General features: G+C 46.5%; 1 protein-coding gene across 2 annotated transcripts in view; it reads left to right on the top strand.

The window, feature by feature from the left end:
• The window catches only part of c7h1orf35 (chromosome 7 C1orf35 homolog), a 57,924-nt gene that overhangs the window by 25,136 nt on the left and 18,940 nt on the right, over positions 1–13,848 (top strand). For both annotated transcript variants that reach the window (XM_078215872.1, XM_078215871.1), the window contains exon 6: positions 12,230–12,312. In XM_078215872.1, coding sequence (XP_078071998.1) covers positions 12,230–12,312 — 83 coding nt within the window. The remainder of the gene's footprint in view (positions 1–12,229; positions 12,313–13,848) is intronic.

Genomic DNA, 13,848 nt, shown 5'->3' with positions numbered 1-13,848 from the left:
CAGGGGATTTATCTATTTTCAGACCCTCCAGAATATCCTGCACATCCTCCTTATCAACTGTAATACTGTCTATTCTACTCCCTTGCAACCCAGTGTCCTCCTCAGCTATATTCATGTCCCCTTGCGTGAACACCGAAGAGAAATATTGGTTCAATGCTTCACCAATCTCCTCCGGTTCCACACATAACTTCCCTCTGCCATCTATAACTGGCCCTAAACTTGCCCTAACCAACCTTCTGTTCTTGACATACCTATAGAACGCCTTAGGATTCTCTTTAACCCTATCCGCCAAAGTCTTCTCATGTCCCCTTTTAGCCCTTCTAAGCTCGCTCTTCAACTCCCTCTTAGCCAATCTAAAGCTTTCTAGTGCACTACCCGAGTGCTCACGTCTCATCCGAACATAAGCCTCCTTTTTCTTTTTAACCAACAAAGAAACTTTTTTGGTGCACCACGGTTCCCTAGCCCTACCAATTCCTCCTTGCCTGACAGGGACATACCTATCACAGACTCGCAGTAGCTGCTCCTTGAAAAAACTCCACATGTCGGACGTTCCCAGTCCCTGTAATCTCCTAGTCCAACCTATGTTTCCTAATTCTCTCCTAATAGCCTCATAATTACCCTTCCCCCAGCTAAAACCACTGGCCCGAGGTTCATGCCTATCCCTTTCCATCACTAAGGTGAACGTAACCGAATTGTGGTCACTATCACCAAAATGCACACCAACTTCCAAGTCTAGCACCTGGTCTGGCTCATTTCCCAGCACCAGATCCAATATAGCCTCACCTCTAGTTGGCCTGTCTACATACTGAGTCAAAAAACCTTCCTGCACGCTTTGAACAAAAACTGACCCCTCTAACGAGCTAGAGCTATAACAATTCCAGTCAATATAAGTCAAGTTAAAATCCCCCATAACAATTGCCCTATTACTTTCACTCCTAAGCAGGATTGACTCCGCAATCCTTTCCTCAACCTCTCTAGAACTTTTAGGAGGTCTATAAAAGACTCCCAACAGGGTGACCTCTCCTCTCCTATTTCTAATCTCCGCCCATACTACCTCAACAGGACTACCCTTTTTGGAAGACATTAGTGTGTTATCATCTCCAGTCCTGAAGCAGGTAGAGCTTTCATACTCCTTGACCTTCTGATCTGCCTCATCGACAGACTTCAGGTAGCAGTTAAGCTTATCCCTCCGACACACTTTTGAAGTGCAACTGCTGTCCAGAATTGCACAGTACAATGAATCAACCAACAAGATACTCAGTACTGGATTCAATCTCTGACCAACACATGACAGTAACCACCACCATTTTCAACCTCAGATGCATCCATTTTATGGATTAATTCAAAAACACTTTCGCTGCAGGTGGTTCATCGTGTAATGACACTCAGAATCACACCGATTGACCATTCCCTGTGGATTTCAGGGATTCCAACGTCCACAGTCACTGCCCCAGACCTGATTTCTGTCTCAACTCGCAAATTGACAAAAGATACTACCAGTCTCAGACTGCCTGTCAGCAACCTTGCCTTTGTACTGGAATCTTCTTTTAAAATGGTGTTGATCTTGAAATTCAGCTATTGTGAAATCCTCCATCCTTTGTTTCATGGCACTGTTGTCTGTATTTGCTAAGCAATTGGCTGGAGTGACTGTTTTCCCACATTTTTTATTAGAGCAGCAGCCGTTTGGTTTAGGTGAGTCTTTTAACCAACGGCAAAACTAAAAGTCTATCGACATGAGAAATGCCGCAATTGAGTAATGCCAATACTCAGGGATGTCAGCTGCTTAGAAGGCAGCTTTGCTCACCACTATACCATCACTTTGCATGGACAAGTTGGGCTGAAGGGCCTGTTTCCATGCTGTAAACCTCTATGACTATATATACTTATATATAATCATACTCAATTGTGTATAAGGAACAGCCAGTACTGGCAACCTTTCTTTTGGGACGGGCCAGCATTTATTGCCCATTCCTAGCAGTCCTTGAACTGAGTGGCTTGCGAGGCCATTTCAGAGGGCAGTTGAGAGTCAACCACATTGCTGTGGCACTGGAGTCACATGTAGGCCAAACCAGGTAAGGATGTCCTATTTCTTTCCCTGGAGGACATTAATGAACCAGATGGGTTTTTCCTGACAATCGACAATAGTTTCATGGTCATCAGAAGATTCCAGATATTTTTTATTGAATTCAAATTCCACCATCTGCCGTGGCGGGATTTGAACCTGGGTCCCCAGAACATTAGCTGAGTTTCTGGATTAATAGTCTCATCTTAATAGATAATACCACTAGGCCATCGCCTTCCCCTGGTGTGTTAGAGAAGAATATGCTGAGATAGCTTATGAGTCTGCTCAACAGGCTTGAAAATAAACCTGAATCAGGTAAAGGCTACCATTGGATTCATTCTTCTATCATATGCATTAATCAGAATTAACTGGGTAGCAGAGGAAGAAGAGAGCCATCTCATAGTGGTATGTGGAACCAAAGTAGGTCTTCACCTTGAGTGAACAGGATGTCCAAAGAGGGTATATCTCTCTGTTTACAAAACCTCAAAACCTCAGAAGTCTTTGCCCCTTGACCTAGCTTATAGCTTTGTATGCAAATGATTTCCATATCAAGTCCACTGCTTTGTTCAAACACCTACTGAAAGTTTGCTGCCAGTTCACCAATTTCCATTTAAGAAAAAGTTTTGAGACAAACATAATGATTTGTTTCGTCTTGTCTATAACTCCTGAAATCGTCTTGTTGAATTCCTTTTCCCATTTGTTCAGGTGGTCACAGGATTTATTTGGATGGAACCCTTTCTGTTTGACCTGTTGTTGGCTTTTCTCCAGAGTTGGGAAGTGTTCAGTAATTTTGTTCTTTAACTGGGAGAAATTGAACAAATTCACTGCACTGATCGTGTGATCAGTCTCTGCAGTTCACAATTCAGCTCGTTCAATTTTGCACTTGTGTCCATAAGAAATGCCAAGTCCAGAACTATGCGTTAAATCATAGAAACCCTACAGTGCAGAAGGAGACCATTCGGCCTATCGAGTCTGCACCAACAACCATCCCACCCAGACCCTATTCCTGTAACTGCACATATTTACCCCACTAATCCCTCTAACCTAAGCATCCCGAGACACTAAGGGGCAATTTAGCATGGTCAATCAACCTAACCCGCACATCTTCAGACTATGGGAGGAAACGGGAGCACCCGGAGGAAACCCACGCAGACACAGGGAGATTGTGCAAACTCCACACAGACAGTGACCCAAGCTGGGAATTGAACCCAGGTCCCTCAAGCTGTGAAGCAGCAGTGCTAACCACTGTGCCACCCTAAATGACTATAGAGTCATAGAGTTTTATGGCACAGATAGAGGTCATTTGGCCCATTGTGTCTATGCCAGCTAACAAACATTTATCTATTCTAATCCCATTTCCCAGCACTTGTCCGTAACCTTGTGTGCTATGGCATTCCAGGTTACTCATCTAAATGCTTCTTAAATATTGACATTTCCTGCCTCTACCACCCTTTCAGGCAATGAGTTCCAGATTCCCACCACCCTCTGGATGAAAATGTTTTTCCTTAAATCCCCCCTCAAAATATCCTGCTCCTTAATTAAATGTATGTAAAGATGTGAAAGCAGTAGAAAGTTGATTCACTGGCAGAGAGAAGTGATTTGTAGCGAGCATCTGCCAAACAGGAAAGGAAACACAATCAGGGAGTTGGAAAAGGATTTTGTTCTTTTGAATTATTGCAGGCTTCCACCCTAAAGAGCAGAGACTGCACTGTTTCTGGAAGGATTGAGGTGTGGAGTGGACATGTTTTAGAAAATTCTTATCACCTTTGAGAATAATTTATTGAAGAAGAAACTGATTGGTGCACGTCAATAAATATTAAATGGCTCAGTATAGTTTTATAATGCAGTTCCTGTGAATTTGATAGATCATTAAATTAGTTTATTTCAGGATGATTGGATATCTTTATTAAAATGCTTACTTTTCCAATCAATGCAATTTCAAGAGTATCAACAGAAAAATCACCCCTTTCCCACTCTCAAATATATCATGGAACACTTTCCCATGGGAATAAAAGAATTGCTTTCTATTACTCAGCCCATTTTTAAAATTGTGGATGTGGACTTTGCTGCATGGGCCAGCATTTATTGCCCATTTATAATTATTGCCTTGAGAAGGTGATGGTGAGCTCCAAAATACAATTGTGTTGGCTCATGGTAAATTCGTCATGAGTCTACAATGCAGAAGGAGGCCATTTGGCCCATCGAGCCTGCACTGACCACAATCCCACCCTATCACTGTAACTCCAGGCATTTACCCTGTTAATCGCCCTGACACTAAGGGGCAATTTAGCATGGCCAATCAACCTAACCCGCACATCTTTTGGAGTGTGGAAGGAAACCGGAGCACCTGGAGGAAACCCACGCAGACACAGAGAATGTGCAAACTCCTCACAGGCAGTTAACCAAGGCCAGAATTGAACCTGGGTCCCTGGTGCTGTGATGCAGCAGTGCTAACCACTGTGCCACCGTACTGCCCATGATGATGCATTTAATTAATGTTAATGTAACATAATGTTAACTACTCACCTAAACTGTACAATTTCAAGTGCTATTTAGATAGGTTTTGTAGATCAAAACCACCCTGCCCTGTTTCTGTGCCGTAAACATGTGTGCAGATGGCTGAGATGCTCAGCCAATGGAAAAGAAGCATTGAAGAAATTAAAGACATTAACAAAACAAAGGAGACCTGAATAGCCATGACACTGACAGACACACTGAAGAAAGAGGTGAAAAAATAAGACATTGAAACAAAAGATCCTCCAGACAGCTCTGAAATTAACACAGAGAATGATGGAATAACAGGGTGGAGTCAAATCACAAACAGCAACACAGCTGCACATCCCAGGAAAGCTGTTAGCTGGTGGCTGTGAAATGGATGTGAACACAGTAAGAAGTTTAACAACACCAGGTTAAAGTCCAACAGGTTTATTTGGTAGCAAAAGCCACACAAGCTTTCGGAGCTCTTAGCCCCTTCTTCAGGTGAGTGGGAATTCTGTTCACAAACAGAGCTTATAAAGACACAGACTCAATTTACATGAATAATGGTTGGAATGCGAATACTTACAACTAATCAAGTCTTTAAGAGACAAAACAATGTGAGTGAAGAGAGCATCAAGACAGGCTAAAAAGATGTGTATTGTCTCCAGACAAGACAGCCAGTGAAACTCTGCAGGTCCACGCAACTGTGGGAGTTACAAATAGTGTGACATGAACCCAATATCCCGGTTGAGGCCGTCCTCGTGTGTGCGGAACTTGGCTATCAGTTTCTGCTCAGCGACTCTGCGCTGTCGTGTGTCGCGAAGGCCGCCTTGGAGAACGCTTACCCGAATATCAGAGGCCGAATGCCCGTGACCGCTGAAGTGTTCCCCAACAGGAAGAGAACAGTCTTGCCTGGTGATTGTCGAGCGGTGTTCATTCATCCGTTGTCGCAGCGTCTGCATAGTTTCCCCAATGTACCATGCCTCGGGACATCCTTTCTTGCAGCGTATCAGGTAGACAACGTTGGCCGAATTGCAAGAGTATGTACCGTGTACCTGGTGGATGGTGTTCTCACGTGAGATGATGGCATCTGTGTCGATGATCCGGCACGTCTTGCAGAGGTTGCTGTGGCAGGGTTGTGTGGTGTCATGGTCACTGTTCTCCTGAAGGCTGGGTAGTTTGCTGCGGACAATGGTCTGTTTGAGGTTGTGCGGTTGTTTGAAGGCAAGAAGTGCGGGTGTGGGGATGGCCTTGGCGAGATGTTCGTCTTCATCAATGACATGTTGAAGGCTCCGGAGGAGATGCTTGATAGCGTCCCTCAGCACGTAGTCCTGGACCTTGGAATGTGCCAGTCTGCAACACTCGGTCGAGGACAATGAATTGAATGGATGTGAAACAGACCATACATTTAGAGATTTAAACTGACCAACAGGAATTTAGTTTATACAAATATAATTCCAAATTCCCAGTTCAAATCCAAGTTTGGGCTCTTGCTGTGCACAAATTAGCTGCCACATTGTCAGCAACATAACAGATTTGAACAACTTTATGGAATATGATTGATTCGAGTGCTTTTCTTACATCTACCAATGAGCAGAAACAAGTATGAATGCCTCTGTTAATTCAGAGACTGAACTGTTCCTCCTTCCCATAAATCAAAGCAAGGAAAATGATCTAAACAGGTTTGAATTCTGAATGCAAAACTGGTCAGAAACTGAAGAACAGACTGGGGGATGTGGAGCAGTTAAACCTGTTGGGTTTCTACTCTAAACATTCAAACTAACAACATTAAAGTGTTTGCAGCATTGTTGTCCTCACAATTGCTAGAAATTACATTTCTTTTGAAATGTTTGCATTTCCTGGATAAAGATTACTTCAATTTGCAATTAAAATCACTTGTCACGACAAAATCCGCAATATTTTGATGATTTAAAAGCTATCCAGATTGTGAACATTTTTTAATTTCAATAATATACTTTATTCAAAAAAAACCTCTGAAATAAGCCATTGCAAAACAACATATCCGATAATTACAAACGGTGCAAAAAAACCAGTCACACTTACAATACTTTACGATGCTTAGTTACAAGACATTACGTTCATTTCATTTCAGTTCTTTAAACTATATACATTCATCAGATTTCACTGTGCTGTTGTTTTTTCAGATCAGCACACAGTTACGCAGTCCGAAGACGTTCTACAGTTACCGGGCCCTCGGTCTACCTCAGTTGAAAGGCTTTAAACGGTGGCCTTTCCCCATTGTGCCTTTGCGGCGGCTGCCCCAAGCTTGATAGCGTCCCTCAGCACGTAGTCCTGGACCTTGGAATGTGCCAGTCTGCAACACTCGGTCGAGGACAAATCTTTGCACTGGAAGATCAGCAAGTTTCGGGCGGACCAAAGTGCGTCCTTCACCGAGTTGATGACCCTCCAGCAGCAGTTGATATTTGTCTCGATGTACGTCCCTGGAAACAGTCCGTAGAGCACAGAGTCCTGCGTCACCGAGCTGCTCGGGATGAACCTCGACAAATACCACTGCATCTCACTCCAGACCTTCTTTGCAAAAGCACATTCCACAAGGAGGTGTGCGACTGTCTCATCAGCCCCGCAGCCGCTTCGAGGACAGCGTGCGGTGGTGTTGAGACCTCGAGCGTGCATAAAGGATCTGACGGGAAGTACTCTTCTCACCACCAGCCAAGCCAGGTCTTGGTGCTTGTTTGTAAGTTCTGGTGATGAGGCATTCTCCAAGATGACACTGACAGAGAACCATCCGACAGGATCTGCCATCTCCTTTTCTCTCAGAACCTCAAGGACATTACGTGCTGACCACTGCTTGATCGCCATGTGGTCAAAGGTGTGTTTCCAGAAAAATTTCTCAACAAAGGACAGGTGCTGTGGTACGGTCCAACTACTTGGAGCGTTCCGCGGCAGTGTGGCCAGACCCATCCTCCACAACACTTGGGACAGGTAGAACCTCAAAGTAGTGGCACTTGCTGTTAGCAAACCGAGGATCTACACACAGCTTGATGCAGCCGCACACAAAGGTGGCCATCAGGATGAGGGCGGCGTTGGGAACATTTTTCCCTCCATTCTCTAGAGATTTGTGCATCGCTTCCCTCCGGACACGATCCATCTTTGATCTCCAGATAAATTTGAAGATGGCCTGGGTCACTGCTGCTGCGCAGGATTTGGGGATAGGCCAGACCTGCGCCACGTACAACAAAACGGACAGTACCTCACACCGGATGACCAGGTTTTTTCCGGTGATAGAGAGGGAGCGTTGCTCCCACAAGCCCAATTTCTGCCTTCCTTTGGCGATGCGCTCTTCCCAGTTTTTGGCGCACACCCCCACTGCTCCAAACCATATCCCCAGCACCTTAAGGTAGTCTACCCTAACGGTGAAAGGGACAAAGGATCTGTCAGGCCAGTTCCCAAAGAACATGGCTTCGCTCTTGCCCCGGTTGACTTTGGCTCCTGAGGCCAGCTCGAACTGCTCACAGATTTGGAGGAGCCTGCGAGCAGACGACGGATCCGAGCAGAAGACAGCCACGTCATCCATGTGCAGGGAGGCTTTGACCTGTGTGCCTCCGCTGCCTGGGATTGTAACCCCTTTGATGCCTGGGTCCCTTCTGAGGGCCTCGGCAAAGGGTTCAATGCAACACACAAAAAGGACGGAGGAGAGAGGGCAGCCCTGCCTGACTCCAGACCTGATCTGAAACCTATCTGATTCCCACCCATTGATTGAAACTGCGTGACTGATGTCTGTGTAGAGCAGTTGGATCCAATTGCGGATTCCCTCCCCAAAGCCCATTTTGGAGAGCACATCCATCATATAGCTGTGCGATATTCTGTCAAACGCCTTCTCCTGGTCTAGGCTGATGAGGCAGGTATCCACCTGCCTGTCCTGCACGTAGGCGATCGTATCCTTGAGGCTATCAGATATCTTCCTGCCGGGTACAGCACAGGTTTGATCAGGATGGATCACTGACCCCAGAGCAGACGTGACCCGGTTGGCGATGACCTTGGCCAGAATTTTATTGTCCATGTTCAACAGTGAAATGAGTCGTCAATTTCTAATTTCTTCCCTTTTCCCCTTCTGCTTGTAGATGAGGGTAATGATGCCTTTTCTCATGGATTCTGACATGCTGCCTTCCAGAAGCATACTCTCGTATACTTCCAGCAGGTCCGGGCCCGTCAAGTCCCACAACGCCGAGTAAAACTCAGCCGGTAAGCCGTCGCTTCCGGGAGTTTTACCCTTCTGAAAGGACTCGACGGCCTTTGTCAGCTCATCCAGAGATAATGGTCTGTCCAGGCTCTCCCGCTCGCCGTCGTCTAAGACCTCCGACGACAGGAAAGACTGGGAGGCCGTGCTGTCTGTTGGCTTCAGGTCATACAGTCTGGCATAGAAGGATTTGCAGATCCTCAGAATGTCAGACCGCGATGACCTTACAGAGCCGCCATCTTCCTTCAGGCTGCTGATCATGGAGGTTTCCCTGTGCACCTTTTGGAAGAAGAAATGCGAGCATGTTTCATCCCGCTCCACGGAGCGGATCCTGGATTGGAAGATGACCTTGGAGGCCTCCGAGGCAAAGAGCAAGGCTTGCTGGCTCTTCACTTCCCAGAGAGCCTCCTTGATGTCAACGCCCATTGACTGCAGTTGGAGCAGATTGTGCATGCTTTTCTGGAGTCGAGACATTCCCCCCCCCCTCCCCCGTCTCTCCCTGGCTTTCTGAACCCCTTTGCGGATGAAGAACCTTTTGATGTTCTCCTTGATTGTTTCCCACCAGAGCAATGGAGACTCAAAGAAGGGTTTCACGATTCTCCAACCCTGGTAAACCCTTTTGAGTTCCTCGAGGTTCTCTGGGGTCAACAGTTCTACATTTAGCTTGCAGGACCCCCTGCCCACTTTCTGGTTTTCCTCTAGCTGACAGTTGGCCAGCAGGAGGCAGTGGTCAGAAAAGAACACTGGCTTGATGTCGGTGGACCTGACCGTTTGCACGCAGGATACAAACTTGGAGCGGACATACCCGTCTGGCCGCGATCACATGTATCTACGCTGCGCTCCGTCTGCAGGGTTGCTGAAGAGTCTGGATGTAGCGTCCAATTTGTTTTCAGCCCTGCTGGATCACCTGGCCGTGTTGATGATACAGTTAAAGTCCCCACCCAGAATGATTGGCCTAGAGGTGGTGAGCAGCAGTGGCAGCTGTTGAAAGAGTGCCAGCCGTTCACTCTTAACGGCAGGGGCATACACATTGATCAGCCCGAGAGGGCAGTTCTTCTACGTGACATCTGCTACGAGGAGGTGTCCTCCCACCACCTCAACTTCGGAGATGGTGAAGTTGGTTCCTCGCAGCAGAATGCCTAGCCCGGAGGAACGGCAGTCGTTCCTGCCTGACCAGATGGACGGTCCATGGGATCACACACTTGACCAACGCCTGTAACTGTTGAGGTGAGGTATCCCACATTCCTGCAGGAACAGCAGGTTGGTCTTGACATTGGCCGGGTAGGTTAAGTTGGCTGCACATCGCAAACTGTCTTTAATGCTTCACACATTAATGGATGCAAACTTCAAAGACATTTTAAAAATTTAAGAGTTGACGGTTCTTACATGTCTGGAGTCTTTCAGTCAGCATGCTCCAGTTGCTGCATGCCTGTGGTGCTGACAAAGTTCTGCAGGGCTGAGGTAGCAGTCTGACACTGCCTCAGATCCCTGACCGCGACTGGGTGACATCAGCGGTGTTGTGTAGCCCTCGATTGGTGCCGGGGTTGCAGGCCGGTCTCCGCCTTGGACGTTGTTGCTGCTGTCAGTGTCCTTGTTTCTGTTTCCCGGGATCAGGGGAGCCTAGGCCGCACTGCTGCTTCCGTCGGCTGGATGTTCCCCGGCTGTTTCGATGTCTGTGGTCTGTGCCTGCTGTGGTTCCCGTGCAGCTTGTGAACATTTTTAATCTAAGTTTTAAAACTCAGATGCATAAAGTCAAAAGGTAGCATGCATACCTGAACCTGCGTCACAGTCTTTGCTGCCCATCTCACTCAGCCTTTTGTTCTTTTGTCAGTGGAACCCTGGGGTTTCTTGTTCTTTTTGAAGTTCCTCCTTTATATCAGTGTTCTGAGCCTGTGACATTTCATAGAGCAGCTCTAAAAATCTCTGGAGGACTTTTCCTTGACTTTAACCACCTCACATCTGCATAAAGGATTAGCTCACCATAGGTGGCATCAAACTCATCGGGAAACGATTTGGACAAGCCATGCTGCAAAGCTCTGACATGAATTGAGTTGACGATCTTGACAACAACTGTCATTACGTGAGAGATGTCAATAACTTTGCTCGCTAGTGCTTGTTGGTGGATATCACAGTGGTAATTGACAACAGTGGGGATTTCGGGATCATTTCTGCAAAGCCTGCATTGACACCCAGCATTGACGATGCACCATCGTGATTGAAACCGGTTTCTTGATCAGAATATTCTTCTCTGTTATATACCTTTTGATTTTGTTTTAGATATCCTCACCTCTTGTCTTCATTTTGAGTGGCAAGGGAGTGAGAAAGTCCTCCTTTGTTGAGTCTTTGAATGCCATGCGAATGAAAGCAATTGGCTGGGCCGTATCAGTCATGTCTACTGACTCATCAAACTGCAGTGAGAAACATCCACCGCCTGATCAGTCTTGGTGTATTTGCTGAGACAAGTCCTCGGACAACTTTTAAAGAAAGATTTGATGAAATTTTGCATGCATTGTCTTGTGACGCCATTCCAAATGACCTCTTACTCAAGGCTGCACTGTGTCGACAAGTGAGACAAATGTTCTTGCCTTTGACATCTGTAAAGAGGAATTCACTTTCCCATTCCTGGCCCTCTTGGCGGTCCCTGGCACCCTGCTCGTCATTTTGTCTTCACCCAGCTTATTCCAAGTTTTGATGCCTGCGAGAATCTTTTCCGAGTCGGCGTGGATTTTTATCATGGTTCGACGGGCAATGACAATCGGCTTTTCAAGACTCTGGGATCAACCTGGCAATCGCGATCAACTATTTTGAGATCACGTATCTAGCACCTCTTCACCTTATAATCCCCAAATACTCGGTGTTTAACATTTATATATCATCCAGGATGGCTGCCCAGGGCTCTGCCATTCTTACCGGGGGAGGGAGGGATCTTCTGCTATCACCGGTGGCTCTGTCGCTCTCACCGGTGACTTCCTGAGGGCTCTAACGCTCTTGCCGGGGTCTCTGCCACTCTCGCTGATGGCTCCCCGGGGACTCTGCCATATTTACCGGGGTGTCTTAAATCTCAGCTGTCTTGTTCAGGATTTGCTGCAGTATATGCTGATGTTGGGAAGGATGGGATCTCCAAAGAACACTTAAATCACCGATATGCAGAAGGTCACTTCCCTGGCATCCCATACAGAGTGACCTCTCGAATAAATTGCACTGCTCACCTGGGAATATATTTCAGTAGTATCGCAGGTTAAACGGAATATACGTAGCTCAAAGATCGATCAGAAATGAAAGCAGGCAAGTGATGGAAATGAATAGGAGGCTTGCAGGGTGCATTTGATTAACCAAGTTCCAACCTAAGACCACTGCCCCATAGGTTCAACCTGCCATGTATTTGCACCTGCTGTTAATTTGAAAATTGTATTTAATTCTCAGCTTTCTGTTTCTCTCCAGTATTCATGTTCTTTGCTCTCTTGTTACAGCACCACAAATCTGATCATATCGGGGAATCATCGAGCCAGAAGCGGAAAGCAGAGCGGGAAAGAGAAGGGGCTGAGGATGTGAGGTGAGCTGCCATGAATAGCTGATGCTGACCCCTGTGCTTAGAACCATCTCCTTCTGAAGATATTGACTCTTGTGTAATGAAAAATGAGAATGGAAAGTTCTTTGCTTTACCTCCAGGGGCTGGAGTGGAGCAGGTTATGTGCAGAGCCTATCATAGAAACATAAAAGATAGGAGCCAGGAAGAGGCCATTTGGCCCTTCGAGCCTGCTCCGCCATTCATTACGGTCATGGCTGATCGTCCAACTCCATAGCCTGATCCTGCTTTTTCCCCATAACCTTTGATCCCATTCGCCCCAAGTGCTTTATCCAGCTGCCTCTTGAATACATTCAATGTTTCAGCATCAGCTACTTCCGGTGGTAATGAATTCCACAGGCTCACCACTCTTTGGGTGACGAAATGTCTCTTCATCTCCGTCCTAAATGGTCTACCCTGAATCCTCAGATTGTGACTCCTGGTTCTGGACTCCCCCACCATTGGGAATATCCTCCCTGCATCTACCCTGTTTAGTCCTGTTAGAATTTTATAACTCTATGAGATCCCCCCCCCCCCCCCCCCCCCCGCATTCGTCTGAACTCCAGCGAAAACAATCCTAACCGAGTCAATCTCTCCTCGTACATCGGTCCCGCCATCCCTGGAATGAGCCTGGTTTAAACCTTTGCTGCCCTCCTTTGAGGGCAAGAACATCCTTCCTCAGTAAAGGAGACCAAAACTGCACACCTGGAGCAATGTCTTCAGTTTTCAGCACTGCACCTGCAGAAGGGTATTTTTATTTATTGGTGTCACAAGTAGGCTTACATTAACACTGCAGCGAAGTTACTGTGAAAATCCCCATGTCGCCACACTCCGGCACCTGTTTGGATACACCTGAGGGAGAATTTAGCATGGCCCGTGCACCTAACCAGCAAGTCTTTCAGACCGTGGGAGGAAACCGGAGCACCCGGAGGAAACCCATGTAGATATGGGGAGAACGTGCAGACTCTGTACAGACAGTGACCCAAGCTGGGAATCAAACCCGGGTCCCTGGCACTGTGAAGCAGCAGTATTAACCACTGTGCCATCGTGCCACCCTATATTGGCCTTGCAGACGATGGGTGCAAATTCATCAGAATGATTGAGTTTTTAAAGGGTTAAATTGTGAGGATGGGTTGCATAGAATTGTACTGTATTCCTTCAACTTTAGAAGGTTGAGGGTGGTCTAAGGGATCCTTTGTTTGATTAAGCCAGAACAGTTGATAGGAAGTGACCAATGGTGTCTTACAAGGATCTGTGTTGGGACCTCCAATTATTCACCATATTTATTAACAACTGGGATGATAGGATCTTAGAATGGTTTCTGCACAGAGGGAGGCTATTTGCCCTGCTGTGTCTGTGCCATCTATCTGTAAGAACAACCCTAATCTGACTCCTTAATCTTTTCCCCGTGGCACTGCAATTTCTTTCTCTGTAGGTAATTATCCAATTCTCTTTTGAAACCTGATTGAATCTGCCTCTGCCATACTTTCAGGCAGTACATTCCGAGTGCTAAACTCTCACTGC

This window comes from Mustelus asterias, chromosome 7, assembly GCF_964213995.1.
Source record: "Mustelus asterias chromosome 7, sMusAst1.hap1.1, whole genome shotgun sequence".
Classification (NCBI taxonomy): domain Eukaryota; kingdom Metazoa; phylum Chordata; class Chondrichthyes; order Carcharhiniformes; family Triakidae; genus Mustelus; species Mustelus asterias.
The sequence above is the reverse complement of the archived record's forward strand: the minus strand, read 5'-3'. Positions and strand labels throughout refer to the sequence as shown.